Source organism: Brachionichthys hirsutus, chromosome 10, assembly GCF_040956055.1.
Source record: "Brachionichthys hirsutus isolate HB-005 chromosome 10, CSIRO-AGI_Bhir_v1, whole genome shotgun sequence".
Taxonomy (NCBI): Eukaryota; Metazoa; Chordata; class Actinopteri; order Lophiiformes; family Brachionichthyidae; genus Brachionichthys; species Brachionichthys hirsutus.
In genome coordinates, this window is record NC_090906.1 from 1,282,979 (window position 1) to 1,307,678 (window position 24,700).

At 51.3% G+C, this 24,700-nt stretch overlaps 3 protein-coding genes across 3 annotated transcripts; 2 read left to right on the top strand and 1 right to left on the bottom strand.

Moving 5' to 3' along the window:
• Positions 1 to 109: 109 nt before the first annotated feature.
• cenpe (centromere protein E) lies at positions 110 to 16,341 on the top strand. Its single transcript, XM_068744218.1, is given in 44 exon segments — positions 110 to 162; positions 877 to 989; positions 1,080 to 1,169; positions 1,259 to 1,377; positions 1,758 to 1,877; positions 2,674 to 2,755; positions 2,837 to 2,904; positions 2,978 to 3,052; positions 3,161 to 3,212; positions 3,299 to 3,383; positions 4,686 to 4,815; positions 4,899 to 5,018; positions 5,104 to 5,256; positions 5,334 to 5,484; positions 5,581 to 5,677; positions 5,750 to 6,977; positions 7,110 to 7,166; positions 7,299 to 7,466; positions 7,951 to 8,025; positions 8,253 to 8,321; positions 8,465 to 8,596; positions 8,700 to 8,877; positions 8,959 to 9,113; positions 9,211 to 9,270; positions 9,316 to 9,465; positions 9,762 to 10,049; positions 10,157 to 10,291; positions 10,322 to 10,612; positions 11,320 to 11,544; positions 11,902 to 11,985; positions 12,052 to 12,168; positions 12,251 to 12,367; positions 12,442 to 13,248; positions 13,326 to 13,511; positions 13,605 to 13,814; positions 13,927 to 14,139; positions 14,240 to 14,443; positions 14,527 to 14,703; positions 14,775 to 14,872; positions 14,935 to 15,032; positions 15,127 to 15,262; positions 15,339 to 15,457; positions 15,460 to 15,750; positions 16,265 to 16,341. Coding segments are annotated over 44 exon segments (7,653 nt in total).
• A 509-nt stretch (positions 16,342 to 16,850) lies between these two features.
• On the bottom strand, positions 16,851 to 21,018 carry LOC137900793 (hepatic and glial cell adhesion molecule-like). The gene is made up of 7 exons (XM_068744935.1): positions 20,919 to 21,018; positions 19,331 to 19,672; positions 17,951 to 18,232; positions 17,777 to 17,870; positions 17,640 to 17,704; positions 17,014 to 17,087; positions 16,851 to 16,898 (listed from the first exon to the last, which is right to left on the bottom strand). Exons 1-7 carry the CDS (start codon positions 21,001 to 21,003, stop codon positions 16,851 to 16,853), a joined length of 990 nt encoding a protein of 329 aa, XP_068601036.1. The 5' UTR covers positions 21,004 to 21,018.
• Positions 21,019 to 22,427: 1,409 nt separating this feature from the next.
• Positions 22,428 to 24,249, top strand: styxl1 (serine/threonine/tyrosine interacting-like 1). The gene is made up of 8 exons (XM_068744983.1): positions 22,428 to 22,530; positions 22,613 to 22,674; positions 22,883 to 22,982; positions 23,049 to 23,182; positions 23,289 to 23,434; positions 23,521 to 23,618; positions 23,733 to 23,845; positions 24,118 to 24,249. The coding sequence occupies exons 1-8, from the start codon at positions 22,428 to 22,430 to the stop codon at positions 24,247 to 24,249; spliced, it is 888 nt and encodes a 295-aa protein (XP_068601084.1).
• Positions 24,250 to 24,700: the final 451 nt, after the last annotated feature.

Below are 24,700 nucleotides of genomic sequence, written 5' to 3' on the forward strand. Positions count from 1 at the left end.
GAAAGCGTAGGAAATTCAAACGGGCGGCAGGTCTCACTTCGAGCTGGTTTCTTTTCTTGTGGTTGTAGCAAGTTTACGGTTAAACCTTGGATGACTTTCAGAAATCGGAATGACGGAGTCCGCCGTTAAAGTCTGCGTTCGCGTCCGGCCGCTCGCCGCGAGGTAAGTGTTCTAGGAGTTAGCCGAACGCTAGCGCGGGTGCTAAAGCTAGGAAGCTAACATCCTAATTTTGGCTTTGTTGTTTTTTCCATTAAAGCCTCATTTCAGATTGTGTTAACTCTACATGGTCTCTAAGGTGTGTTTATGTTATTGCAGCCAGCTATCGGACCTCTAATGGTTACACGTTTCTGAATTTGGATATAGCCGCACACACAGGCGCACACACACAGACACGCACAGGTATTGATCCGTTAGATCTGCACGCTGTTTAGAATCATGTCCGTGTAGATTCTCAGTCGAGTCAAGGCTGGACGTATTTACGTTCGGTTGGAGACGTTTCACCTCTCAAAGAGGTTTCTTCAGTTTTAGATGACCGGAAGTGGGTTGAGGGGGGGGGTCTGTTTGAGGGGGGGGGGAGTCTGAGGTTTATCCTTCCCGCTCCGCCTAGAAAAAAAATGTTGAATCCACACGACTTCATTTAATAAAAAATAAACTTTTCTCACACATAACCACTGAAGTGAGCTCATTCATCAGCAAGCCAAACCAATCGCTGGCGTAGCTCCCCAAACCCTATCCAATCAGAACGCTCCCTTGCTCAAGGGCACCTCGGCAGGTTGCGCTGCTTGTTTATTAGAGTTACCTGGTGGTTCATTCCTCTTGGAATGAAAGCAACGTTTATCTCTTTCCGCTCACGTCGACCGTGTCTCCTCGTTTCAGGAACGAGAGCGCCGACTCGGAGAACGCGGCGCCTGTCCAGCTGTTCTGGAAAGCCGATGAGAAATCGATTAATCTCATCGATGATGGGAATTCCACCAAAAGCTTTAGTTTCGGTACGTTTTGCCGCTCGTGGATAATTGATTCATCTTCGGTATTGATCGGCGCGATGATGGAAATCTGCTTTGCTGCTGTGTTGGTCCCAGATCGAGTGTTCACAGCGGAGGAAACCACGAATCATCTGTACCAGGACATAGCAAAGCCCTTGGTGGTTTCCTCTGTCGAAGGATACAATGGTTGGTGACCCTTCAATGTGTGTTTCTGTGTACTTGTGTACTGCAGTGGGGTTTTTCCTTCCATGTATTTATATCCTTTTGAACCACAGGAACCATCTTTGCTTATGGGCAGACGTCGTCTGGAAAGACTTTCACCATGATGGGGGGGAACCATCACCCAGGGGTGATACCTCTGGCTGTGGAAGACGTCTTCCACACCATTAAACATGTAAATCGATGACTTGTTTGAATAATGCCACAGGCGGTGTGTTCGCCGACGCGTCGGACATTTAACCTCTCGGTGACTGCGAGCAGCGAAATGTCGGATGCTGAAACTCATTTATTTCCTGTAGCATTAATACAAAAATAGCGCTTCAACGGCCACTAACTTCAGAACGAAATATGGTTTTCCTGATGAAAGAAGAGACTTTATCTTCGTTTGGTAGGTTTGGTGTCTGTATGGTCAAAGTAGTGAATATTCTGTGGGGCTTGGAACATCGGGCAAAATGAGTAAAAACTGGGGCACTCGGCATATAGCTGAGCTGAAAATGACTGGCACTCGATGAGTTAAAATAAGTCCAACACTGGCGTGTTATTCTTTTCCCACAGATTCCAATGAAGGAGTTCCTTCTCCGAGTTTCCTACATGGAAATCTACAACGAGACCGTGACCGACCTGCTTGTTGACAGCTGGAAGAGAAAACCTCTGGAAGTCCGGGAGACGCTTAATGTAAGAATGGCTTTTTATTCAAGATCACATGTTGTACGCTTTCTTTTCCACAAGGTGTCGCAGTTCCCAGACATTTGTATGAATTATCTGTAAAAGAAAATATCAACAATGTGAAGTGGTAATCGTCAAAATAGCAAACAGATGCTGCAGGACAGCGTCCCTCTTGTCTGTCTCAAACAGATGCTGCAGGACAGCGTCCATCTTGTCTGTCTCAAACAGATGCTGCAGGACAGCGTCCCTCATTTCTGTCTCAAACAGATGCTGCAGGACAGCGTCCCTCTTGTCTGTCTCAAACAGCTCTGTCAGAAAAGCCTCTGAAAACGAAACTGAAACTAAGTTCATTGCACGTTCTGTGACATCACAAGGGGCGAGATTTCTGCCAGACGCGTTTCAGTAGGTGATTACAGAACTATGCAGGATTCACTTGATGGTTTATTTTGCTGTTTTGGGGTTGGCAGTGAAAACGCCATAATAGTCGTGTAGAAAGACGGGAAAAGTGAGTTTTTCATAATACGCCTCCTTTAAGTTTCAGAACCTTCAGTTTGAATCAATAAGCTCCATTAGATATTAGGATTGAATGCATCTCACACGTTTGATACCGGGTGTAATATTTTCACTAAATTAAATACTTGTGCATAAACGGTCTTCTGAAATAGTTTTATCGTGCATGTTGGTTGTAGTAAAGTACCGAGCGAACATTCAACAGGTGCTGATCCAAACATCAAGCGGCGACATGAACTGATCTTTGCAATCTTTTCGTGTGTCTCTCATTTCCTTTGATCATGTCTGCGTGCAGAAGAACATTTACGTGGCCGACCTGACGGAGGAGCTGGTGACGTCTCCTGCTCAAGCCCTGGCGTGGATTCGTAAAGGAGAAAGTAAGACCCGAGGATGAGGACTATTCCCTCGGTGTTGCACTGCGCATTTAGTTTGCGTGTTTTCTGCACAACCATTTGCAGAGAACCGCCACTATGGAAAGACCAAAATGAACCAGCGGAGCAGCCGCTCTCACACCATCTTCCGAATGGTAAGGAATGTAACGCGCGTCGCTCGAGGGTTCTGGAGAAAAGCTGCATTTCATGTGATTTATTGTCTTTTAGATCCTGGAAAGCAGAGAAAGGAGTGACCCGGCTTCCGGGGAAAATGCTGATTCTGCAATTATTGTGTCCCATTTGGTAAAATAAGTCATCCCTATTTTGCCATTTTTATTCTTCTGTGAACTTTATTTTCTATCTTTATTGAGATCAGGATTAGGATCACGAGCATTTTCCTTCATCTTCCAGAATTTGGTTGATTTGGCGGGATCTGAGAGAACCAGTCAAACCGGAGCTGAAGGTAAAGTTTAAGGATGTTTTTTCATGAAAGTACCGGTGTGTGTATATATACTGCGTTAAAGTAATCCACTTGTTTCTGTGTTTAAGGAGCTCGTTTCAAAGAGGGCTGCAACATCAATCGCAGCCTCTTCACACTTGGCCAAGTGATGAAGAAGCTGACCGATGGAAGCCAGTGAGTGAACGGCCGCCTTCCAGTTCTCCCACAGCAAAGTCTGCGACTCTGTCCTGAACTTCCCCCCCGAATTACAAAATAAAAGACATCAGCGGGTTTGTGGAGCGCAGTGACGATATCCCAGCTTGTCGGAGTGTGCGTCCTACTACAACCACTGGACGTTCGGCTTGTCCCCTGAGGGGTCGCCACAGCAACCCAGCGTTCTCCACTTCACCCTGTCCTTTGCATCGTCCTCCCCAACACCAGCCACTCTCATGTCCTCCCTCACTACGTCCATGTATCTTCTCCTGGGTCGTCCTCTAGTCCTGTTCCCTGGCAGTTCCATCCTCACCGTCCATCTTCATCTCCTCCACTTCTAGCTCCGCCTCCTGACTATTCCTCAGAGCCACTGTCTCTAAGCCGTCCATCATGGCTGTCCTCACCACCGTCTCTCAGCCGTCCATCATGGCTGTCCTCACCACTGTCTTGTAGACCTGTCCCTTCGTCCTATCACAGAGCACACCTGATACTTTCCTCCACCCGTTCCAGCCTTCCAGCCTGCCTGAACACGATTCTTCACCTCCTTTCCACATTCTCTCCGTCACTCTGCTCTGTTGACCCGAGGTACCTGAAGTCCTCGACCTTCTTCACGTCTATTCCTTGTAACCTCACTGTCCCCCCTGGGACCTTCTCATGTACACACATGTACTCTGTTTTACTCCTGCTCACCTTCATTCCTCTCTTTTCTAGAGCAGACCTCCACTTCTCCAAATTCTCCTTCCTGCTTTCACTGCAGATCAGTGTCATCTGCAAACATCATATTTATATTGACAGATCTCCGCGGTACGCCGTATTGCTCAAAAATCAGAATTTCCCGTATGAAAATATGGTGAAACCTTATTAGCTGACACGTATGCCGTCACCAATGCAAACAAGAAGGGGCTCAGAGCTGATCCCTGCTGCATCCCACCTCAACACTAAACTTCACTGCTGTCCTACATGTCCTGAACTACTCTGACCTACTTCTCTGCCACTCCAGACTTCCTCATGCAGTACCACAGTACCTCATGCAGTACCACAGTTCCTCATGCAGTACCACAGTTCCTCATGCAGTACCACAGTACCTCATGCAGTACCACAGTTCCTCATGCAGCACCACAGTACCTCTCTGGGCACCCTGTTATAGTCTTTCTCTAGATCTACAGAGACACAATGCAGCTCCTTCTGACCTTTCCCTGTACTCCTCCATTGCTAGCCTCAAATGCTAACATTGCGTCTGGTAGTGAGTGTGCATCCCCATGTGCTAAATGTCCTCCTCTTCAGGGGCTTCACCAACTACAGAGACAGTAAGCTGACCCGCATCCTGCAGAACTCCTTGGGCGGGAACGCCAAAACGGTCATCATCTGCACCGTGACTCCCGTCACTTTAGAGGAGACCCTCAGCACGCTGCAGGTTGGCGAGCTCGACGGAACTGTTCCGCACACGCCTGAGACGTCCACGCAGACGATGTTCTTGATGTAAATGTTTTCCTTTAGTTTGCCAGCACTGCAAAGAAAATGAAGAACGACCCTCATGTGACGGAGGTTTCTGATGACGGCGCTCTGCTCAAGCGGTACAGGAATGAGATTGTGGAGCTGAAGCGGCGACTTCTGGAGGCAAGTGTCCGCAGACACGTTCTGGGTTTCCTTGAACTTTCAGCCGCCGTTTCTATCCACTCACATCTGGACGGCCTCCCTACAGGTTTCCTCACACACGCAGACCACGGCGACGGAGAGGGAGGTTCTCTCCCAGCTGCTCCTGGAAAAGAATCAGCTGCAGAGGGAGCAGCAGGACAGGATAAAGAACCTAACCAAACTTCTGGTCACCAGCTCGAACCTGGTCTCTGCTCAAAAGGTACATGAAGCAGAAGGTAAAGCTGAAGTTGGAACACGGCGTTGAGTTCTAATGGGGCCTTGTATCCTGCTTTTAAGAGGCCGAAACGTCGGGTCACATGGGGAGGAAAGATGCTGAAACTGGCCTGTCCCTCTGCCGTCGGCTGCGGGTCGTCGGGCCTCGGCTTCGCGGAGTCTTTCTCTCTGAAGATGAAGACCGACCTGTCCTGTCTGACGGAGCTCGGCGACGGTGAGGAGGACGCAGAGAATCCCGTTTCTGTTCACTGCAAATCCAAAATGTTCGTTTGACGAGGAGCTGAATTCGTTCGTGGGATATTTTTAACAGACGAAGACTTCGACTCTCACTGGGAGATTCCTGACGAGGCATCGGACGAAATGGAGATGAGTCGGAGCTCTGTGACCGTCGGAAGCTTTCAGGACAGGTGAATGTCTGTCTGGTTTTCCACAGTTCTCCTTGGTTCAGTACTTCAGTCATTTACTCACCGCTTTTCCAGTCCCAAAGAGGATCTGTACGAAGACCGCATGTGTGAGATGTCGGGGAAGGTGTCCGACCTGGAGCAGCAGCTGGACACGGAGAGTCGACGGAGGGAGCAGGACGCGGCCACAGCAGAAGCATTAGCTGACCGGGTGGCAGAACTGGAGCTCCAGCTGCAGGCGGAGGTCCAACAGAACCGGGAGGCCTCGGAGAATATGCAAAAGGTAGCAGAACTGGAGCTCCAGCTGCAGACGGAGGTCCAACAGAACCGGGAGGCCTCGGAGAATATAAAGACAGCAGAACAAAAGGTAGCAGAACTGGAGCTCCAGCTGCAGGCGGAGGTCCAACAGAACCGGGAGGCCTCGGAGAATATACAAAAGGTAGCAGAACTGGAGCTCCAGCTGCAGACGGAGGTCCAACAGAACCAAGAGGCCTCAGAGAATATAAAGACTGCAGAACAAAAGATAGCAGAACTGGGGCTCCAGCTGCAGACGGAGGTCCAACAGAACCGGGAGGCTTCAGAGAATATAAAGACGGCAGAACAAAAGGTAGCAGAACTGGAGCTCCAGCTGCAGACGGAGGTCCAACAGAACCAAGAGGCCTCAGAGAATATAAAGACAGCAGAACAAAAGGTAGCAGAACTGGAGCTCCAGCTGCAGACGGAGGTCCAACAGAACCGGGAAACCTCAGAGAATATACAAAAGGTAGCAGAACTGGAGCTCCAGCTGCAGACGGAGGTCCAACAGAACCGGGAGGCCTCAGAGAATATACAAAAGGTAGCAGAACTGGAGCTCCAGCTGCAGACGGAGGTCCAACAGAACCGGGAGGCCTCGGAGAATATAAAGACAGCAGAACAAAAGGTAGCAGAACTGGAGCTCCAGCTGCAGACGGAGGTCCAACAGAACCGGGAAACCTCAGAGAATATACAAAAGGTAGCAGAGCTGGAGCTCCAGCTGCAGACGGAGGTCCAACAGAACCAAGAGGCTTCAGAGAATATAAAGACAGCAGAACAAAAGGTAGCAGAACTGGAGCTCCAGCTGCAGACGGAGGTCCAACAGAACCGGGAGGCTTCAGAGAATATAAAGACGGCAGAACAAAAGGTAGCAGAACTGGAGCTCCAGCTGCAGACGGAGGTCCAACAGAACCGGGAGGCTTCAGAGAATATAAAGACAGCAGAACAAAAGGTAGCAGAACTGGAGCTCCAGCTGCAGACGGAGGTCCAACAGAACCGGGAGGCCTCGGAGAAGGTGGCTTTGTTGGCGTTCAAAGTGGCAGAACGGAGCCAAGCCGAGGGTGAAACTGAGCAGGTGGGTTTTAAGATGCTGGAACCGAAACGGCAGCAACGGGTTTAGTTCTGATGTTCACACTTTGTTTTCCAGATGAGAAGAGAATTTGCAGAGGCCGTCCAGCTGTGTGAAAGCTTAACATCAGAGAAGGTCACTATTGATGCCGAGAGAGTCTAATTCTTAGAGACGTGGAAAGAGGAATAAAACACGGGGCCTGAGTCTGGAGGAGAGATGCTCATGCTCTTAATACGACAATGAGAGCGTTATAACCTGTGTTCGTAGGAGATGGTGCTGAATGAGCAAGACGTTCTGAAGCAGGAGCTGAAGCTGTACCAGGAGCAGGTTGGAAGGCTGGAGCAGGAGCGTGCTGCTCTCTCCCGGGAGCTGAAGGAGAAGAAGGAGCTGGAGGAGTTCAAGTCTCTGGAGGAGGAGATATGGAAGGAGCAGGAGGTAAAACTGCTTCGTGTTCTGTATTTAATAGGAGTTCAGTTTGTCCGTGGGGGGGGGGGGGGGTGAAGATGGGTCGTGGTCTAATTTAGATCCGGATACCTGGATTTTTCCATTTGCTTAAATATTTTCCATTCAATTCAGTCCTAAAGGGGTCTGATATGAACTTAGTGCAAAACGTCTTCTGGATCGGATCCAGAATGAGGTCTGGAAGAAATATTCCATTTTATCATTAAAATCCATTTACGGGTTCATAAATCTGTTAAACATCAGCTCTGATTCACTTTCACTTTTCATGGTTGGTGTATAAAGATAACAAGAACAATCTAGAACCTTTCGGTGATGATCCGGATCACTGTGTGGACGGTGTAGATCCAGTTAGGAGGGGAACGAGCTGCTTGGCGGAGGTCTGCCCCCCCCCCCCCCCCCCTCTCTGCCTTCTAGCTGTGATTTCGCTGTTTGTTTATTTGTTTGTTTCATCCTGCAGAGAGAACAACAAAATGAAATGTCTAACCTGAAGGAGTTGGTTGAACGCTCTGACCTCCAGCGCCTGGAGTTGCAGGTAAGACGGTTCTTCCTCGGAGGTGTTTACACGGAACGTGTGACTCGAGCAGAGACTCGTTGTTTCGTTGTCGGCTTCATTGTGCGCAAAACACACCGCAAACGATCCCGAATCGAGAAGCGCCATTTCTACGAGTTGTGTTTCGACGTTAAATTTAAGATGTGGTCGTTTCCTTTCCAAACCTGCATATCTCTGAAATATTCTTTTGTTGTTCCTGATTTTTCTAGAACCAAATGGAGACCCTGGCGGCGCAGCTGAAGCAGAAAAGCGACCTCGCAGACGAGCTTCAGAATATGGTGCGCCAGCGTTTTCATTTTCTTCCTTTCACTTGTAAAGATCCTTCCGGGCTACGAAGCCGAGCCGCTAGCCGTTTCCTTTTTGGCAGAGCTTGTTTGGAGTCCCTCAGGGTTGGGGTTTGACGTTTGTCTCTCCTTCCCAGAACGGTAAGGACCTGGTCCAGGAAGCGGCGAAGCTGCGTCGCTCTCTGGATGATGCCGAGGGACTGATCAGAGACACGAAGAAGGACTGGGCTGTCCTCCGCAGCCAGAACATCTCTCTGGAGGAGGCGGCCGTGAGTGGAACGAACGCCGTCCGTCAATCGACGGGTTTCTCCACGGTAACGGCGTCGCGCTTCGTCCCGCCCTCCTCAGAGCTCCTCGTGTTCTCCTCTCCAGGCGACTCTCACTGCCAGCCATGGGAGGATGGACGCTGAGGTGAACGGCCTGCGCGTCCAGCTGGAGACGGAGAAGACGCGCTCCAGAAGGATGCAGGACGACCTCCAGAAGGAGCTGAGCGTGGCGTTTGACGAGAACACCAAGCTCACCGCGCTGCTGGATGGGAAGGTTCCCAAACGTAGGTGGAAGTCGGCCTGTTCTGGTCTCCCTGCTGCGCCGCGTAGAACCACACGACACCTCTGGGACGTTCCGTCTCCAGATCTGGTCGACTGCGTGGGACTCGAGAGAACGGTGGCTGACCTGAAGAGGGCGCTGGCGGCGTCCTGCGAAACGGAGGCGGAGCTCAGAGCGCGGCTGGACGAGCTGGCCTCACTCGAGGGTCTTCCCGATGAGGTGGACGCTTTGACGAAGCAGGTCGGTCCTCCAAACGTCCCCGCCGGGCTTTCAGGTCGAGGTGGGGGGGGGGGGACGCCTTCGTGTGATCGTGTGATCGTGTGATCTGTCCGCTCAGGTGCGCGGGCTCACCGAGGAGCTGCGCGCCGCTGAAACGCAAAGGGACGGCGTTCTCTCAGCCAGCGCTCGGCAACGGGAGGAAGCCCGGCAAGCGTCGGAGGAGGAGCTTCTGACCGTCCGGGCGGAACTGCGCTCCGCTGCTCTGAGGGAGGAGGAGCTGAGGCGGCAGGGCGCCGACTCCTCGCAGCAGCTGGAGCGCTCCGAGGCCGAGAAGAGTCGGCTGACGGCCACGGCGGAGGAAACGCGCCTGAAGGTGAGCCGTGGAAGGAGGGAGGGCGGCGCTGGCGACCCGGAGGAACGGCTTGGTGAGCCGTGAGCAGTGACCTCGACACGAGTTGTCTCCCCGAGTCCAGCTCTGAGTCGGGACCTTCAGTATTTGCAACCGAGACACGGAACAAACCAAAAGTCACGAGGACATCGCTGTAGTGTTTTAGTTTTAGCTTGAGGAGGAGAAAGTGGCCGAGGTGCAGCGCCATGACGAAGGGTTTGGAGGCGGAGCTTGTTGTTTTAGTTTATTACATTTGTATTCCCTCGTTTTGTCCTTTTTAGGCTGCAGAGACACGAGTTCTTCTCCAGTCTCTCCAGGACGACCTCCGGGAGCAGAAGCAGAAGAGCCGCGATGCGATGGACGCCGTGGAGCAGAAGGACTCTGACGTGAGTCGGGTCTGATGACGCGGGTCTCCGGACGCCGCCGCCTGCGTTCTGACGGACGGTTGTGGATCCTCTTTCCAGATGCGGACTCTGTCGCAGCAGCTTCACCGCCTGCGAGGCGCGGAGGAGTCTCTGACCGCAGAGCGAGACCAGCTCAAGACGGACCTGCAGGACAGCGTGGAGACGGTGGGTTCACATGGCGGAGTCTTAAAACCAATTCACTTCTGGGGGGGGGCTCCACTTGTTGTTTCGCGGCTTCCGGTCCGAAAGGAAATCTGTTTTTTACCAAACAGATGATTGAGAACCAGGAGGAGCTGAGGACATCCCTGGAGAAGATTCGCCAACAGAGGGCGATCATCAAGGAGCTGCAGGCGGGACCGACGTCCAACCGGGACGAGCCCCCCGCCGAAACGAGAGCGCAGCAAGAGGTGAGAGCCCTGCTGTGATTGGACGAACAGGAAGCTCCCTGAATGAGTCACCGGGACGGTTTTAACAAAGTCATAATTGAACAGATGAAGGCTCTAACCGAGGACCTGGAGATCCTTAAAGCAGAGAGGGATCTCCTGCTGCTGGAGAAGGAGGAGGCCGGCGGCCACGCCTCCAGAGAGGAGGTGCAGGGGCTGCTGGGTAGAATCACGTCTCTCAGCGAGGAGAGGGATCAGCTGCAGGAGACGCTGGAGGGGCTGAGACGGGAGGAGCAGCAGCTCCGGGAGGAGATGGAGGACAGGATGGAGACCCTCCAGACTGAGGTGGGTCCCAGAGCGGGGTCATTAGGTCAGTGTCTCCCAACCGGTGTGCCGAATGTCACCTGATGAACCATCGTTCGCCCGTAGATCGCTCTTCAGACCTGAGCACGGTGTCGCTCTGTTCCTCTCTGCCGCTAGCTCTAGTACAGCAGCTTCTCCTTGCACTACAAAATAAGAGCGCACACTTCAAAATAAATGTCACGCAACTGCGCTGCATTTAGAGTGTGGCAGACTTAAAAAAACGCATTAATTAAAAAATAGATAACAAATATTTCCCATAAACAGGTTCTTCACGCTTTGGCTTTTGCCTACTACACACTTTGTGAGCGCTTCCGTTCCCCTTTGAGGAGGGTCGTCCTCAGTGGCAGTTTGGGATCACAGCGAGACGAGGAGTGACAGTGATGGAGAGGTTTTTGATAAGAGAAAATGCAAATGCCGAACAGGACCCTGGACAAAATTCTGACCCAGATGAAGGCCCATTTTGTGTTCGTCGAAACAGCCCCAGGTTTTCCACTATAAAGTATAAGTATAAATACGTTAAAAAACTATATTATTACCTATATGTATTATAATAAAGGTCATCTAATCTAATATGTGCTGTTAGTGTCGTTTTGTGTCATTTTGGTCGGTGGTGTGCCGCAGGATTACTAACAAAAGAGCGTCTGGAGCTCTGGAGCTCCGGAGCCTTTAAACTCCTTCCTCCTCTTCAGATCAGGGATCTAGGGGAGAAGCTGGAGATCCTTAAAGCAGAGAGGGATCTCCTGCTGTGTGAGAAGGAGGAGGCCGGCGGCCACGCCTCCGGAGAGGAGGTGCAGGGGCTGCTGGGTAGAATCACGTCTCTCACTGAGGAGAGGGATCAGCTGCAGGAGACGCTACAGGGGCTGAGACGGGAGAAGCAGCAGCTCCGGGAGGAGATGGAGGACAGGATGGAGACGGTAGGTTCTGGCTGCGTCCGGGGGTTCATGCCCGGTGGACTTCAGCCTGTCTGGGAGACTCTGAGTGTTTCTGTGTTGCAGCTGGCGATGGCCCACAGCGGCTTCAGCCAGACGCAAGCGCTGCCTTCAGAACCGCCATCGCACCACGAGACGGCAGCCCGACTCCAGCAGGAGGTAAAGCCCCCCCCCCCCCCCCGAGAGCAGCACGAGGCCGACCCCCTCCGTCTCACACTCCTTCCTGTTGCTGCTCATCCCCAAAGACGTTTCGTGTTAATCTGCTGAACGCTCCGGATTGCAGCATCGCTCTCCTTCAGGGTTCTAGAGTGTGTGTGTGTGTGTCCGCCCCCCCCCCTCCAGGTTCAGGAGCTCCAGGATTCCCTCCAGGCTGTCGGCGAGCAGAAGAGCCGGCTGGAGAACGATCTCCGGCGTCACACGGAGACGGTGAGTCGCCTTAAATCGCGCGTCGCTCTCCTGATTCCGTTTCAGACGCTTCTCTCTCGTTTAAAGGCTTCCGAGGCTCAGACCCAACTGCGCTCGCTTCAACGGCAGCTCCAGGACCAGAACCAAAGCAGCACGGAACTAGAAAGGCTCAACCGAGAGAGGCAGGCTCGGCTGGAGCGACAGGTTAGCGCCGCGGATTCTGTGTATTCTGTGTATTCATGCGGGTACTTCTGATGTTGAACGTCGAGGTTCTCTCTGACGTCAGGTCGCCGAGACGCAGGGTCTCCTTCGTTCCCTTCAAGAGGAGCTCCAGGAGCAGAAGCAGGAGAACTCTGACGCCCTGAGGCTGTGTGAGCAGAAAGAGTCTGACCTGCAGCAGCGAGTGAGTTCAAGCGTTTAGCGTTTAACGCTGATCGTGTGGCGCCCGCGTTCTCACCCTGCGTGTTCTCATTTCAGACAAAAGCTTTAACGGAGCAGCTGCAGAGCGCCCGAGCAGAGAGGGAGGCCCTGCTGCTGGAGAAGGAGGTCAGCCGCCACGCCTCCGGAGAGGAGGCGCAGGTGCTGCTGGGTCAGGTATCGTCTCTCAGCGAGGAGCGGGATCAGCTGCAGGAGACCCTGCAGGGGCTGAGACGGGAGGAGCAGCAGCTCCGGGAGGAGATGGAGGAGAAGATGGAGGCCCTCCAGACTGAGGTGGGTCCCAGAGCGGGGTCATTAGAGCTCTGGAGCTCCGGAGCCTTTAAACTCCTTCCTCCTCTTCAGATCAGGGATCTCAGGGAGAAGCTGGAGATCCTTAAAGCAGAGAGGGATCTCCTGCTGTGTGAGGAGGAGGCCGGCCGTCGCGCCTCCAGAGAGGAGGTGCAGGGGCTGCTGGGTAGAATCACGTCTCTCACTGAGGAGAAGGATCAGCTGCAGGAGACGCTGGAGGGGCTGAGACGGGAGAAGCAGCAGCTCCGGGAGGAGATGGAGGACAAGATGGAGGCGGTACGTCTGTGGAATAATAGTCCCGAGCAAGCCGAGGAGAAATCGATGCTTGATGAAGATGATGAAGATGATGATGATGATGATGATGGCTTTTCTCTGCAGATCTCGACCATGCAGGAGAAGTTGAGCGAGCAGACGCTGCGCCTGCAGCAGGCCGAGAGCAGAGAGGGGGGGGCCAACGAGACCGTCTCTGCTCTGAGAGAGCAGCTGAGCAGTTTGAATCAGAGCGTCGTCAAGGAGACGGCGTCCGCAAAGCTGCAGGACTCTGCTTCCCAGCTTCAGGTTCGTGCCCCCCCCCCCCCCCCCCCTCGATGCATCCGCTGCTGCAGAGTAAAGAGATCCTGCCTGTGTGATTCCAGGAGCTCCTCAGGAAGTTCCAGCTCTACAAAGACACGTGTTCCGAGTACAACTCGTCGTTTGCCGTCAAGTCGCGGGGGCTGGACAAGCTGGTCGACGTGTCGGCGCTACCGAAAGCCACCAGGCAGGCCTACGCCGCCGTCCTCCACGTGGGGCAGCGGAGCGCCGTAAGCCTGGGAAACGTTCTGGTAAATGTCCGCGGCCCGTCCTCCTCTTCAAACGTCACGAAGGCCCCCGTGCTCCCGACCCGACGCCAACGCTGCCCCCCCCCCCCCCCTCAGGACTACCTCTCGGTGCAGGCGCACGTCTACGCGACCCTGCTGGACCGGCTGGTGAGCGAGGATCTGGCCGTGTTTGAGGAGCGGCGTCTGCAGGACGTCCTGCTGTGCAGAGCGCGGGCGTCCCGGTACTCGGTGGAGGACGGGGACTCGGGCGGCTTGTGGGACCAGAGAGTGGCCGAGCTGCTGGACAAGAGGCGGCTGTACCTGCAGGTGAGCCCTCCCTGCGGCCGGAGCCCCCCCCCCCCTCCCTCACACCAGAGGGAGCTAGTCCCGCCCCCCCAGTGTGGCTGAAACCTTCGCCCGATTCCATTTGTTTGTGCAGAAAATGCAGAACATCTCAGAGACGCTCTGGACCGACGTCGGCCATTTACCTGCCGAGCTTTCCGCCGACATCGGAGAGAAGGAAAGATTCAAGGAGCGGCTGCAGACCGCCTTCAGCAGCCGGCCAATCAGCATCAGGGGGCTGGACCGCACCCTGAGCTGCGAGCTGGAGCGCCGCTCGTCGGTGCTCCGGAGCAGGAAGACGACTCTGCAGGTATTCGGGAGATCCGGTCGTCTCGCTGTTGCTTATCCGTCGCTGGAATCCGAAGCCTTTGATGATGTTTTCTCATCGTCCTGACAACCGCCTCCTGCAGGAGCTCACGGGACGCCATCGCGTTCTGCGCGAGGAGCTGAAGCGTCTGGAGGCGCAGGCCTACGCCCGGCTCAGAGAGCAGAGGAGCGAGAGCTCCGCTCTGCTGCAGGCGCTGGAGGCGGGGGGGCTGAAGTCGGAGCTCCCCCTGCTAAACGGCAACCAGAAGCTCGTCCTCATGCTCCAGCAGACGGAACAGGAAGTCCGGGTACGTGTGTCACGCCACAGTGGGCTTCCACGCGCCGCGTTCTGCCTCGCCGGGACGTGTTCCAGACGGCCTTTCTGTTCCAGGCTCTCCGGATGCAGAACAATCGGCTGGAGGAGGACCGCGTCGCGGCCAGCGACGGCGCGTCCAGCCACAAACGGGCCACGCAGCTGCTGCAGACGGCGCTGCAGGACAGCAGGGCGGCGGTGGAGGACAAGGAGAACGCCATCCAGGTCCTCAAGACCAAACTGCGCGCCTCTGAGGTTCGTCTCGGGACCCCGGCTTCCGACCGGCGGCTTCGCGTTTTACACGGATGCTCTCTTCCTGGTTTCAGGAGAAAGCCCCGCCCACCACTGAGCTGGAGACCTACAAGGATAAACTCTTCCAAATGGAAGTGGAGATGAGTTCGTCGTCGGACCGGCACCACCAAGAGTAAGGGTGACCCGTCCCTCGGGTTGGTCCCCCCCCCGTTTGCTTACGGCTGTCCTCCTCAGGGTCCAGAGGATGAAGACGCTGCTGAGCGTGAAGGAGGATTCGCTGAGGGAGCTGAAGGAGACGCTGAGGAAGTCCCAGCAGCAGGGAGAGGGGTCATGTGAGGCCGCCGGGTTCGGGTTCCAGGCCCGCTTCTCATCGCAAACGTTCTGTTTGCTGGCGGCAAACGCTGACGTGTGTTGTGTTGAATCCAGTCCTGCAGGGGGAGGAGCTTTATGCCCAGCTGACCAATCCCAGGGGTCGGATGATCAGGAGCAGCATCGGCCTGGAGAAAAGCAAACTGGAGGAGGAGGTGCAGCAGCTTCACCTGAAAATAACGTCCTTGGAGAGGTGAGGCGAGCCGGCTTCAGGGCGGGCGTGGTCGATGCCTCGGTGCTGATCCGGTATCCGGTCTCTGTGGGCTCAGCTTGGTGTCCAGTCAGCAGGCTGAGATCAGCAAATGGAAGCACAGAGCCGTCAAGCTGAAGGTGAGGACCAAGGCCGAGCTGCTCCAGCCGTCACCCCCCGGCACTCCCACCAAGAGGGGTCCCGCCTCGCCTTCTGCCCACCTAAGAAGGTCCTGGGCTCCCCGAGGAAGGTCCTGGACTCCCCGAGGAAGGTCCTGGGCTCCCCGAGGGGGGTCCTGGGCTCCCCGAGGAAGGTCCTGGGCTCCCCGAGGAAGGTCCTGGACTCCCCGAGGAAGGTCCTGGACTCTCCAAAGGTGTTTCGGCTCGACTCCCCCAAAAGCAGAATCTTTGACGGCAGCGGGAGCGCCGACTTCCTGTCCAGAACCCGCCCCAAGCAGTTCTTTGACAACTCCAGCCTCGGACCCATTCCAGGTAAGACGCGGGAGGAAGTCCGTCTCTCCCCCCCCCCCCCTCGTTGTACGGTTACGGGTCCGGTTCTTTAACACCATGAAGACCTGAGCCGTTTTGTTTTGCCAGAGCTTTTCCAGCTTCCTGGAGCATCAGAAGAAGAGACAGGTAACTGCTGGGACGGGACGTCACTCGGTGTTTGGGTCACTGGGGGGTCACTGAGGGGTCGTTGAGGGTTCACTCGGGAGGAGTTTCCTTTATTGCCTGATTTAGGGTTTATAGTTTGAACTAAACTGGAAATGTGGGCAAAAAAACATTCGTCTGTAAAAGGAAAAAGAACATGAAAGGTTCAAACAAACGTTCAACGCGCTCCCGAGTCTCTTTATTATTGGACATGAAGGGAAACACAAACGCTCATTTACAGCCTCTCTTGTTCTCTTCTCTCCACCTAATGATGTAATTTGATTTTGGGGGGGGGGGGTTGGTGTCACATCTCTTACCTTGAACGGTTTTCTTCTAAACGTCTCTTGTGTTCCAGGCGATGCTGGGGGGGCGTACAACAAGGAGGCGTGGCCTCAGTCTCCAACGGAAGAGGAAATGTGTAAAACCCACTGAGAAGTTCAGAGTGCCATTTTTTTTGTTTTTAAATGTTCTCGTGTTCCCTTTAAAAACTCAATAAAGCAATTTATTCTAAGTCACATTTCAGTCCTCGTCTCCTCCTCATCGTCTCTCCGTTCATTCTCCAAATGATGTTCAGCAGAAGAGATTCTTCTGGTTTCTAGAAGGTTTTTAATCAGATTACTGCAATCTTTGCACGAAACCCTCTCGATTGACGTGAACATTGTACAGTCGCTGCTGCATTCTTAAAAAAAAAGAATAAATTGTTTGATGTTGATGAGGTGATACAATCCGGCTTCACTTAGATCCAGATCGAGTCTAGACTGCAGGATGAGTCGCCAACCTTAAAAGCAGCTAATGTTTGGTTTCATGGAATAGCAAAGGGTCAACGTGTTGGTAATGATGTCACTGGATGGACAGGAAGCTGGAGGCCGGAGAAAGACGGTCTGTCCTCCCCTTCAGGCTGTGGACTCCTCGGGGGGGGGGGGGGGGGGGGGGTTAAGATCTCAAGGCGATCCTACAGCGTTGCTGGATGAGTCACCCGTGGAGGGATCCTGCCAAACAAATGCATTCGCCGCTGTTAACAGTTACGTCATCGCGTTCGTCTGTCCCTCGGCTCCCGTCCCTCGGCTCCCGTCCCTCGGCTCCCGTCCACACGGCGGCCGGTACCTTCCGCTGCAGAACGTAGAGTGAAGTGACGGCATTCACTCCGCGGTGCTTCGTCCTTTTCGGAAGTTCCCCACCTGCAACGAAGCATCGACACTCAAATGTCCTAACAGTTTGCATCACACCAGTACAGGACGTTCGGCTTGTCCCCTGAGGGGTCGCCACAGCAACCCAACCTTCCCCACTTCACCCTGTCCTCTGCATCGTCCTCCCCAACACCAGCCACTCTCATGTCCTCCCTCGCTACGTCCATGTCTCTTCTCTTGGGTCGTCTGTTACAGGACCTGAGCACCGACACGAACATCGTCCTCTAGTCCTGTTCCCTGCAGTTCCATCCTCAGTATCCTTCTACCGATATAGTCCCTGTCTCTCCTCTGGACGTGTCCAAACCATCAAAGTCTGTCCTCTGACATTGTCTCCAAAACGTCTAACCTTCACTGTCCCTCTTATTGTCTCATTTATAATTCCCGACGAAACTCTCTGCATTTATCCGGCCTTGGGAATGGCTCAAGGGAGAAACTAGCAATGCTACATTAGCTCTCGCTAACGGCACTGCCCGTGCTACCCTTGAGGCTGCATTTACCAGTTTGAAACACAGTGAAGTATTAATAAAGTAAATAATGCCAGACCTGTGTGATCGTTTGATGAGCGGAAAGGAAACCTGGGCCGAGGCTTTCTCGCTGGATGCTCGGTCCTAAGGGAAAAACAAGCGTATTAATGTGTGATGATACTCGTTGATCCACAAAATGAGATTTGGAACTCTTACTTTTTGGATGGTGTCCAGCAGGCGCACACAGTTACCAAGAGGATGAGGAGGAAGATGCCTCCGGTGGACAGGATGATGTAGAGGGAACTTCTCCCTGATGGGTTCAGGGAACAAGCACAAGAATATATAGCCTATGTAGTTTGAGCAACGCGTGTCTAAATCAACTTCACTCACTGTAGACCGTCAACCTGACGGGCAGACTCGTCATGTTGCCCACGGGGTTCTCCACTCGGCAGCTGTAGACGTCATCATCTGCCATCAACACCCGCGTGATGGTCAAAAGCTTCCGGTCCGCTGACATCACCAGTCTCGTCACGTTGGCCAGCGGGTTTCCGCCTTTGAACCACCTGTATGAGGTCCTGGTGCCGTTGTCATGGGAACAGTTGAGGGTGATGTTTTCGCTGAGCTCCAGTACGGATAAAGCTGCCGTGTGGATATAAGGCCTGGATATAAACTCTGGATATGAATAACAGTTGACACGGTAAGTAAACAGGAAGGCCGGTAAACACGCTGTCATCTGCGTTTGGTCAGGTAGTTATGATCTTACATACAAAGAGCGAAAAAGAAGCGTCAACTGGACTTGTTTGGTTGAAGATGCTTCACCTCTCAGAACTGTAGGAAATGGTAATAATGGAAAGTAATTTCTAAGTTATATAATCTATAAGTTTATAAAGTACTTTATAAGGTACTTTGGACATACTCCAAAGTACTTACCGAAGGTTGAGGGTCATGTACTTCTCTTAGATTAGGGTGAAGTAATTCTGCATTTTCTGAGGAAGCCTCTCGGATGAGGTGAAACGTCTTCTCACCAAACTTCAACGAGGGTTTATGACCAGTCCAAAGGTTTTCACTCTTTGTGATTTACCTCGATCTGGATGACTGAGAAACTACACAGACATGATTTTAAACAGTTTCTGGATCTGTAACTGATCAATCAATACCTTGTTACATTCGTACAACAAGGCTCCGCCTTAAGTCTTGTTGTTTTCAGAAAACGTGGTAAATTATGTTACGCAAATGTTGAATTGCTTCCCCCTAAACTCAGAGAACCACATGACCCTCAACCTTGTCTAAGTACTTTTGAGCATGTCCAAAGTACCTTGTAAACTTGACATTATATACGGTAACTTATAATTTACTTTCCGTTATCATTTCCTTCCAGTTTTCATTTCGACTCTGCCACAAATTTGAGATTTATTTTCTTCATTAAAACATTGATTTTTTTTACAGCTTCATTTCAGAGTTACTGAAATGAACATTTTGTTTAATGACACAATATAATCAACAAATAAATTACGTTTTAATATCTACAATTTCAATTAGAATTCATGAATTTAAAATTAAGTATTATACAATTATTGAATATATTACAAAATTCATTCATTAATTGATTTCCCTGACCGCTTTGTCCGTTACGGAGTCGCGGTATATTACAAAATGTGTGTTTTTATTTTTGTTTACTAAAGTACTTCTTTTCTTTTTTTTACTTTGACCCTCAGCCACTAAAACCTGGGACTCAAATGGACCAGAGCTCCGCCTTCAGGGACGTCCTACCGTCCACACTGAGCGTGATTCTGCCCTCTCCTGTGAAGGTATCGTCAGTAATGGAGATCGCCACTTCGTAAATTCCATCATCGGACAGTCGGAGGTTGTGCAGAAACAGAGTCCCGTTCTCAAATACCAGGATGCGGTCCCGATACTCCGGCCTCAGGCTCCCGATGATGCCGGTTCCGATTGACTGGACGACGGTGACGGATTTCTCTTTCCTGAGTTGCCACTTGATGACCGGCAGGTCAAGGCTGAAGCTGCTGTAGTGGACGGAGAGGACGGCCTCCCCGCCGACTGTACCTCTGATCAGGCTGTTGGGGACCGTTACGTTCACTGCCAGCACCCCCCCTGCACAGAGACGCACGGGTTGTCGAGAGACACCTCACAGGTGGACAGTTCTGTATCAAATCCAAGCGGATTAGCAAGTATCAGTTCATTTAAGTGTGTGTGTGTGTGTGTGTGTTTGTTTTTTTTATAGCAATGACAAATGATTACATTCAGAATCATAAATCTACTGGAACCACATCGGCTACAGCCTCCAGCACCATTCAGTTCATTTCAATCGCTCCATCTGTGCTGCCTGCTGGCCCCAGTTTGCACATCACCATGGTAACAGGTGTCAGTTATTGGGATGGGCCAACACGAACCGACAAAGGTGAGGATTGTTTGCTCAAATGTCCTTCAAAGAGCGCTGGGATTCATCCAGATGTCATCTTTGCAGAAGGAGCATCAGCGACTCGGCAGTCATCTGGAACTAAATCAACTCCTGGAAGCACTGGTTCAGATTACAGCAGCACTGGGATTACAGCAGCACTGGGATTACAGCAGCACTGGTTCAGATTGCAGCAGCACTGGGATTACAGCAGCACTGGTTCAGATTGCAGCAGCACTGGTTCAGATTACAGCAGCACTGGGATTACAACAGCACTGGTTCAGATTACAGCAGCACTGGGATTACAGCAGCACTGGTTGGGATTACAGCAGCACTGGGATTACAGCAGCACTGGTTCAGATTACAGCAGCACTGGTTGGGATTACAGCAGCACTGGGATTACAGCAGCACTGGTTCAGATTACAGCAGCACTGGCTGCAGCCTGGAGGAACACTTGCAGTATTATGATCGGCTGACTCAGGAATGTCAAACGACCCACATAGTCTGATCTCAACCTTGATAACAATCACTAACTGTCATTTCTGTGTTCAGGCTGGATTTGATCTGATGGCTTCATGACTTCAACATGTTCCAACCTGATGCATCATAAACATGTGCTGATTACTCATTTTATGAAGAAGCAAGCATGCAGATATTCCATCTACATTCACGTCGGCGTTTTCCTCATCGGCTCAGCTAAACGTGGCAACTAACTAACCCTGGTTTCCTCCATTTCGCTGAGGAATCAATAAGATGCAAAGTCTTATTGTCAACAGGATCAAAGGAAATTGTAGTTCTTATTGACTAATACTGAAACAAATCAACGAGAGGCATCACAAATTAGCTGCTAATCCTTTGCAATGGTGCAAGTAAAACACACAAAAATAACCCTGATGCCACAATTTCATGCGTTCACATCAGCAACCTCCAAATGTGACAGACCTGAACTGAAGGAACCAAAACACACAAGCAATAGAATCCTGGAAGTGAATGTGTTTTTTAGAGGAGCCCTCGCCTCCGGATCCATCTTTGGTCTGAAGCTTCGTTTCTGTCGCAGACAAGCAGCATGATTTGATTCGTGTCTCTGAACGGGACGGAGAACAGTCACTCATTCAGACTCTAGGGGGACTGGGTACGTGTTGTTCTCAGGACAAAAGCACGTGTGTGTGCGTGTGTGTGTGTGCGTGTGCGTGTGTGTGCACGTGTGTGCCTGGATGTCCGTTTGTCTTGTTTGTCTTTTAATCTCAGGAGAGGTTCCATGGAAAAGACAGTGGCGTTATAAAAAGGTTTATCCTCTGGAAAGCATGAATGATGTTGGTAAGTGTCCCGGCAGACAATCTATTTCACTTTCATTTCATCTGTCACTTTGGCCCAACAGAAGGTTGAGGGCTCACCAAACATATGGATTAATCAATCATCTGGGAAGCATGAATTTTTATAAACATGCAGAAGAAACTAGCCATAAGTGTTCATGACAGCTCCGTGGATTCAGGGGCAGACCTCCGCCAAGCAACTCACCCCCCTCCTAATTGGATTTACACCGTCCACATGGTGATCTGGATCATCATCAAAAGGTTCTAGATTGTTCTTGGTATCTTTAAACACCAACCATGAAAAGTAAAAGTGAATCAGAGTTGATTCATATTTTAGTTTTTATGATTTTTGAATCCGTAATGGGGCTTTTCTAATTTAAAATTTAATATGTTTTCCTGACTCCATTCTGGATCCGATCCAGATAAAATTCTGTGGTGAGATAGAGACCCCCACCCTACAGGACTGTCGAGTTCCATGAAACTCAGTCAATAATCAATAGAGATATTGAGGAACACATTTTGAAGCTCCATTGACTGCAATGTTAATTAAAAATTCAAAGTGATCCAAAATCCAGGCTCTCTTCTGGATCATCAAAAAACATCTAATCCTCTGCTCAAACCTCAACATGTCCTCAAGATCCACCCAGAACGTTTTGATTTATCTTGCTAACAGTCAGACAGACACAGAAACCAACAGATTACAGAACCGCCGCCTCGGCCGAGGTAAATATTCTGTTTGTGGAAAAATAAGATCACCAAGATTACTAGCAACTGTCTTCTGAGGACTGAAGGGCTTTATATATATATTATATAGATAGTACCTTGATCTGAACAAAACTGTTGAAAGCATCTTTTGAAGCCAAAGTGAAGCACAAGTTCTTGATCTGTAGAACCGAAACTGTGGAACTTGTGTAAAAGTCAACGCTGCAGCAAGTTAAACCGTTTCTGATGACTGAGGGACCTAAAAAGGAAACATTTTTAAAACAGAATATTCTTTTATTATTTTTTTACGCAACTCGGCACCCGTGACTTTAAGATTCCGCATCATTGCCAACCACCAATGAGGGAGGGCGCTGCGTTGCCTAGCAACAGAACCCAAGCAAACAGCAGCGTGCCCTTCCTCTGTGTTTCCTCTGTGATGGCGGACGTTGCGCTGTGTGACCCGTTTGAACTCTACAACCTCCTCAACCAGCGCCGCCGCGCCTCCCGGCTGGCAGAGATCAACTACCTGTACCTGGTCGGTGGGTCGGAGCCACGCCCGCTCGTCCCAGCAGCTCGGACTTGCATTTGTGCTCAATTCATCGTTTGTTTTCTTTTTTCCAGATGCTCGCGAAATCCGGGATTACAGAATAAGTCACGTCGTAACGGCTGAAAATATCAAAACGGTAGGGAAGTCTTTTTAAACTTCACGTGCTCCACAAAATGGTTCATGAAGCACCAATAGCATCAAACGGAGGGGGAGGTGTAGTTGGCGTGATCACACGTGAGGTAACGTGTCTTGTGTTGAGTCGGCGCGTCTAATTTCTGCGGGGGCCTTCGCTGTGTGGGATTATTCTGGACGACCTCTAACACCTTCCTGGCGTCTCGTCGCAGGATGCAGACGGAGCGTTCCTCCCCCCGGTGGCCGTGGAGGTGGACAGCATGCAGCACGTTGTTGTCTACGACAGCGACACGACTCGTTTGCAGGAACAGGGTAAAAAGATGGCCGTCCCTGGGGATTGGTCTCCGTTCGCTGGGTCCTTACGCGTGTCTGCCGCAGGTCGGGCTGTCGGATGCGCCCTGATGCTCGCCGAGGCCAGCCGCCACCCGGTCCGCGTCGTGAGAGGAGGCTTTCGGAGGTTCTCTGCGCTTTACCCTTTCTTAAGGACGGTGAAAATCCTCTACACGGTCACGGTGAGAATAGTTCAACCGACACGCTCCTGATTGATCTGTGACATTGAACCATAAGCCTCCGGGGTCATGCCGGGTCTTTTCTGGATCTGTGTCTGGATCATATCAGGAGCTGGAGGAGCTGAAGACCTATCCGGTGGAGGTCTTGGCAGGGCTGGTGTACATGGGTGACCAGAAACAAGGCCGAGACGTCGGGATCCTCAGAGACCTTCGAATCAGCGCTGTGGTCAGCGTCTCCGAGACCGACGCTCTGGAGTACGTCCGGACGGATGCACGGAAGGAAGCGTGTCCTTCGAGGAGAGTCTGGGTTTGGTGTTTTACTGCTGCTTTGGATTGTTTAGACCCCCGAGGAGGAGCCAGGCCGTCCTGAACGTCCCCGTGGCGGATTCACTGGCTTCTGACTTGTATTCCTGGTTTGACAGGATTTGTGCTTTCATTGGTTCGGCTCGCACTTTATTTCACTTCATTCTATTTATTTATTTTATTAAGAATAAAAATACAGATTTTTTTTTTGTAAGCATGAAGAGCAGCGTTTTCTATCCTCTATTTTCAGATTCACAAATCAGCACTGGTTCTCGAGTCCTGATCGTTTCCAGGCAGGGGAGGAGCCGCTGCGGCGCTGCAACCGTTGCCTTCCTCATGCACCACCTTAAATACCCACTGCAGGTAAGTGAGGAGGAATTTAATTTAAATATTAACACGACAGCTACCAAATTTATCTTCATTCCTTGACATAAAACCAGTCAGTATATTTATTCTTTTAACGTATCGAGAATATAAACTTTTAAAACTGTAGGTTTTGAGGGGAACTTTGAATATTTCACTCCTAAATGTCATAAAAACAACATAATCTCTGAATAAAACTTCACATCTTGATCTTGCCAACGGGATTTTCACGGACACCTGAGATAAAGCGATTTGTTTGACTTTGTTTTCAGGAGGCCTGGAGCCAAACGCTCAGATGTAAACCCAGCATGAGGCCAAACACCAAGTTCCTCCAGCAGCTGTCTGAGTGGGAGCTTCACACCACCGGAGCAAAGGTCACAGATATCTCGGAATGTCCTTTTTAGAGAAAGGGGTTCAACAACTGGGACGGTTAATCTGATTGGTCATGATCACTTCCTGTTGTAAAGGAATGGCATTAAATTAACGACGTTGAATTTTTGTTTCCGTAATTGTTCGTGGCGGTTTTGTCAGATTTATGGCGGCTGTATATTTTATGAGCGGTAAACCAATAACCCATAATTTTCTTCTTTTTAAAATCAGACTACCGTGTATATATTTTTTTTAATCTAATCTGTGGAGCAGCTTTCCCGCCGCTCATGTAGAGCCGATAGTCGCTCTATCTAAAACGAGGAGCGAAAGGAGGGGCGTTAAAACGTTGTGACATTTTGAAGTTAGTTAATTAAACTGTAGAACTTTAATAAAATGTTACCTGAAAGTAAAACTCGGGATTCATTTGACCCTCATTAAATTACTTACAGATCCCTGTGCTGATTGGCTGAACGGAACTCGATATCC

What these genes read in the sequence shown, in the direction of transcription:
- LOC137900793 (XM_068744935.1), bottom strand. Translation starts at nt 21,003, where the DNA reads ATGGATCCGGAGGCGAGGGCTCCTCTAAAAAACACATTCACTTCCAGG. An exon ending in AATCACGCTCAGTGTGGACG is followed by an intron (nt 18,233 to 19,330) that starts GTAGGACGTCCC and finishes ATTCATATCCAG; the next exon opens with AGTTTATATCCAGGCCTTAT. An exon ending in TGCTGGACACCATCCAAAAA is followed by an intron (nt 17,705 to 17,776) that starts GTAAGAGTTCCA and finishes TTTTTCCCTTAG; the next exon opens with GACCGAGCATCCAGCGAGAA.
- styxl1 (XM_068744983.1), top strand. Translation starts at nt 22,428, where the DNA reads ATGGCGGACGTTGCGCTGTGTGACCCGTTTGAACTCTACAACCTCCTC. An exon ending in CAGGATTTGTGCTTTCATTG is followed by an intron (nt 23,619 to 23,732) that starts GTTCGGCTCGCA and finishes CTCTATTTTCAG; the next exon opens with ATTCACAAATCAGCACTGGT. An exon ending in ACCTTAAATACCCACTGCAG is followed by an intron (nt 23,846 to 24,117) that starts GTAAGTGAGGAG and finishes CTTTGTTTTCAG; the next exon opens with GAGGCCTGGAGCCAAACGCT.